Raw genomic sequence first — 4,490 nt, 5'->3', positions numbered from 1 at the left:
GCTCTCCTGAGGATCTCGGGGAAGTGCTCCCTGTGCCTTTTGTTGACGATCTTCAGCATGTCTGCCTTTTTAATAGGCTCCTTGAATTTATACTTATACAGCAGGAACTGCACCAACATCCCCACCTTCCTGGTTAGAGGATCTTTGCGAGCAATCTCAGGGGAAGTTGAGGCCTGAGAGGAATTTTTATTTTCCTCAACCTGGCTCTTGGCACCTGCATTAGCTCTCGGGCGTGAAACACCTGCAGCAGCACTGGTGGTGGCCACACCTTCCTGGGGCTCCTGGGAAGTGCCAGGAACAGGGGAACCTGAGGGAGCATCCCCAGAAACAGGAGAGGAGGAAGGAGTGGTCTCTTCCCCCTCTGCTGTGGTGGCCTGAGCACTCGTAAGACCTTGGGTCTCACCTCTGTTATGGCGGCGTTTCTCACGAGCACGGAGCTTACTCTTCTGACCACGAGGCATAATGGCTGTGATCAGGGATGGCAGGTAAGGGTGTGAGCCAGTGGACAGGTGATTTGGGCCCCTGCAGGAGGGAGAGTAAGATGGTTTTATCACCTTCAACAAGTAGATTCCACTTTGGTTTTATCAAAGGCCACCTCTGCAGGATCCTTGAGGGTACTGTTCTAGGACCCCACAAAGGATCCTGTTCTCTTGGTCAGCCTATCCCCTACGAATCCCAGAGAGGAACCACGGAACCCTTAAAGTGTGTCGTATTTGCATCCTGCTAGCCCTGCCTTGGGTTTACTCAGGTGAGAGCAGGTGTCTGCAGTGAGGCCCCCTGTCTTCTGGCATGTTGGGTCCTCTCCGTTTATCTTTAGTATAATCATGTCAATTCTTGGCAAAGCTGGGGCACCCTCCCCTCTGCTGCTTTGAAGGTGACACCTCAAAGCTCCCTGGGACCCAGGAGAAGGAACTGAAGGGATGCCTCAACCTACCTCCCTGCTAGGGAATACCCAGTCTGAGAGCTCAGTAAGGTCCTGTATGTCCTGAATTCACTGGGATCCTCAGCCTTCCTTTAAGGTCCTCATCTTGGCTCCTTGAAAGGCTTGGCACCACTCCCCTTTGTTGACTGGTGGCTACACCTTCAGACTAAGAATATCACTGCCTTTAGACCTAATATAAAGAAGTGAGGGGGATGCTCAACCTGACAGCCCTTCCCTGTGATTTCAAGGGCTGAAATCAAAGGGTTAAGATGGATGTTTTGATGTCCCCTCTATTCAGGATTGGAGGACCCCTTGATTCCTTACTCAGCTTCCTCAAATTTGCTCCTGGTAGAGAAGCTCCACTTTTTCTTGAACTGATGCCTATGTCCTCATAGTAAGAGCGAACCTCCCTGAGTCCCAACAGGAAGAAGTGAAGACAACCTTATCAGACCAAACACGGTAAAAGCTATTGCAGGCAGGTTGATGTCCTATGGTAGGTGGTCCCCCACAGGATCCCAACTCAAGGTCTAAATCTGACTCACGATAGGGTCTAAGATTTCTTCCTCTGCTGACCTAGAACCGCTCCCCTCAGACCAAGACCTGCACTGGCCTGCTACCGTGGGGTGGTGACTGATGAACACTTCCGCCTGACACCTATCCTTGAGGTCTCCCAGAGCTGATAATAGGCAGGATTCTTTGGGGCCCCACTGATGTGGCATGTGACATGTGAACAGTTCTCAAGGTTTTCACTCTGACACCTGGCATAATCTCAAATCCTCCCTCTGCTGGCTTGAGGCTGCCCACTTTGACCTGGCCCCTCACCTCCCTGAGATGCCCTAGGAAGAAGTGAGTATAAGGCATCATGTCACCATGCCCAAGTTTCCCAGGCGTGAAAACAGGGATAGGGCTTTATGTGGCCCCCTTCTTTCTGGGAGGTGTCCTCCATTCTCACTGGGTATCACAGCCTCAACTCCTGTTAGGAACTGGGTCCATTTTGCTGAAAGGAGCTTGCTCCATTAGACCAAGGCCCTCCCCTTCCTGAGATCACCTCCAGAGAAAATGAGGGGGCACCTCAGCCTGCCAGCTCTGCCCGGGGCCTCCCTTGCTGAGTTTGGGAGTTGAGAGGTTAGAGCCCTCAATTCCCTTAGTTGCTAGAGGGAAAAGCAGCTCTCTCAACGTGTGTCTACCCTTCCTGGAGCCTCCGAGAGCAGAGTACAGGGGGGCTTGCCAGTGTGGCCCCCTCTGTTGGGTAAAGGTCTGCTCATAGCCCTCGGGGCCCTCACTGTGAATCCAGTTAGGACCTAGCTCTCCTCCACGTGTACAATCGGGACTACTCCCATACCAAGGCCTTCTCCGTGAGATTTTCTAGGCCAAATTCGGCCAGCCAGTCCGCTGGGACCTTCCAGAGCCCGACCGAAGGGGCAGGTTCAGGGGGGCCAACTTTGTTATGAGGGGGGAATAATCTCTTCAGTCCCCCCCAGGGTCCTCACCTTGACTTTAGACCGGTCCTGGGACACCGTCCGCCGTCCAAAGCACCGCCGCGCCCAGGGGTCGAGCTTCCGCCCAGAACGGAAGTCGGGGGATCTGCATCCGGGGGCGGCACCGGGGTCTCCGGGGGCTGAACGCAGGGGTGGGTGGGGCTCTGTGGGACCCCGGCGCTTGCGGCTCCTCCCCCTGCCGGCCCAGGCCTGCCAGCCCCCAGGGCCCCCACCCTCCTGAGTCCCTAGAGGGGAATCTCTGGTCCTCTTGCTCCGGGGTACTCCTTCCTGAGCCGCACAAGCCTGAAAGCAGGAACAGGGCTCTGGGAGGCGTTTTGTTTTGTTCTGTTTTGTTTTTAAGAGAGAGAGGTGGGTACGAAGTGGGGAGAGGGAGAGGGAGCATCTTAAGCAGGCTCCGTTCCCAGGGCACAGCCCCATGCAGGGCTGGATCTCATTATCCTGAGATCATGACCTGAGCTGAAATCTAGAGTCCTAGGCTCAACAGACTGAGCCACCCAGGTGCCCCCTGGAAGGCATTTTTTTTTTTTTAAAGGAGTTGTAGCCTCATCAGCACTCAGAGTCCTCATCTTCAATTAAGGCCGAGCCTCCACCCTTGGCAGAACTGGGGCTGCCCTCTTCGGACCAAGGGCTTTTCCTCCCTGAGATTGCACAGGTGGAATCAGTTATAGCTCTTCTGGGGCCTCCAGGGCTCAGAATAGGATGGGGCTCTGTTTGACTCCCTGTGCTGGTAGGATGATCCCTATTGAATTGTCAGGGTTCTTATTATGACTCTTGCTAAGGCTTGGGTTTTCTCTCTTTGCACATCTAGGGCTGACCCCACCTATGTGAGACACTACTGGGAGACTGAGGGGGTTCTTCCACCTCACAACTCTGTCCTGGGCATCCCAGGGCCAAAAGCATCGGGGGGGGGGGGTGTTGTGTGGATCCTCTGTTCTGGGGTGAGTGATTCCCTCACTCTTTTTTTTTTTTATAAAGATTTTTATTTATTTATTTGAGAGAGAGAATGAGAGAGAGAGAGCACATGAGAGGGGGGAAGGTCAGAGGGAGAAGCAGACTCCCTGCCAAGCAGGGAGCCCGATGCGGGACTCGATCCTGGGACTCCAGGATCATGACCTGAGCCGAAGGCAGTCGCTTAACCAACTGAGCCACCTAGGTGCCCTGATTCCCTCATTCTTATTCAGAGTTCTCACCCTGACATCTGACCAGTCTTGGGACTCCAGTGTCTGCTGACCTGAGGCTGCCCCCATCAAATCAAAGTACACATCTTCTGGGGACCGAATTGGAACTCAGAATGAGCCACATCCAGGATAGTATGTCTGTTCTCCTACGTAGAGGACCCAAACCGGACTCTCTGGAACCCCATTGTTCTGGCAGGGTCCTTCCATCATTCCTCATTTGGGGTCCTTCATATGTATCAGAGGCTGGGACTCCTTCTTCTACTGACCTAAGATTGTCCTTGTTTGGCCGAAGCTCTTAAGTGCTCGAGAGGCCTGAAGAATAAGTGAGGGCATGCTCAGCCTGAGAGCTCTGTCTGAGGTCAGTCTGAGCTCTGTCTGTCTTTGTCTAAGTATGAAAGCACGTAGAAGCCTATGTGTGATCCCCTGTATTCTGGGATATTGGTCACCCAAGGCCTCTAATATTGGGCTTTTCATCTTGGCTCCTGTCTCTTGGATTAAAGGCTTTCTGGGAAACGCCACATCCTTGCCAAAACCTGAGCAGTTTCCCCTCTGCAAACCTCAGTCCCTGTCCTTGGAGTGATGTGAGATGGGGAAGCTAAAGTACAAGGCAGGAATCCCAGGAAGGTGAGGGGCTGTTAGGGGGGAAATGTGCTGCTATTTTCCTTCTCTTCATCAGCCAGACTTAGTCTCATGTAAATTCTCTTCTGATAGATTTATACTGTATGGGGAAGGGCTGTCCAAGAGGACTTTGTGAGCTCCTCATCTTTCAAGGTTATCTGATATTTCATGTGTAGATGATCATATTATCACCTTGTATTCTTTTTTCATGCCTCTCATTTATTTTGGTATTCATACTGCTCTAGGAATGTATTCCAACCCAGTAGTATGAGC

General features: G+C 52.7%; 1 protein-coding gene across 1 annotated transcript in view; it reads right to left on the bottom strand.

The window, feature by feature from the left end:
• LOC118004229 (melanoma-associated antigen B2-like) overlaps positions 1–461 on the bottom strand; it is a 700-nt gene extending 239 nt beyond the window's left edge. Inside the window, 1 exon segment of the mRNA XM_034995508.1 lies at positions 1–461. This exon segment is cut by the window's left edge and continues 5 nt beyond it. Within this exon segment, the coding sequence (XP_034851399.1) occupies positions 1–461 (461 nt within the window).
• Between the last annotated feature and the right edge of the window lie 4,029 nt (positions 462–4,490).

This window comes from Mirounga leonina, unplaced genomic scaffold (assembly GCF_011800145.1).
Source record: "Mirounga leonina isolate KUSES-001 unplaced genomic scaffold, KU_Mleo_1.0 Mir_101595, whole genome shotgun sequence".
In the NCBI taxonomy this organism is placed as follows: domain Eukaryota; kingdom Metazoa; phylum Chordata; class Mammalia; order Carnivora; family Phocidae; genus Mirounga; species Mirounga leonina.
Note: the sequence above shows the minus strand (reverse complement) of the source record. Positions and strands in the feature narration are given on the sequence as shown.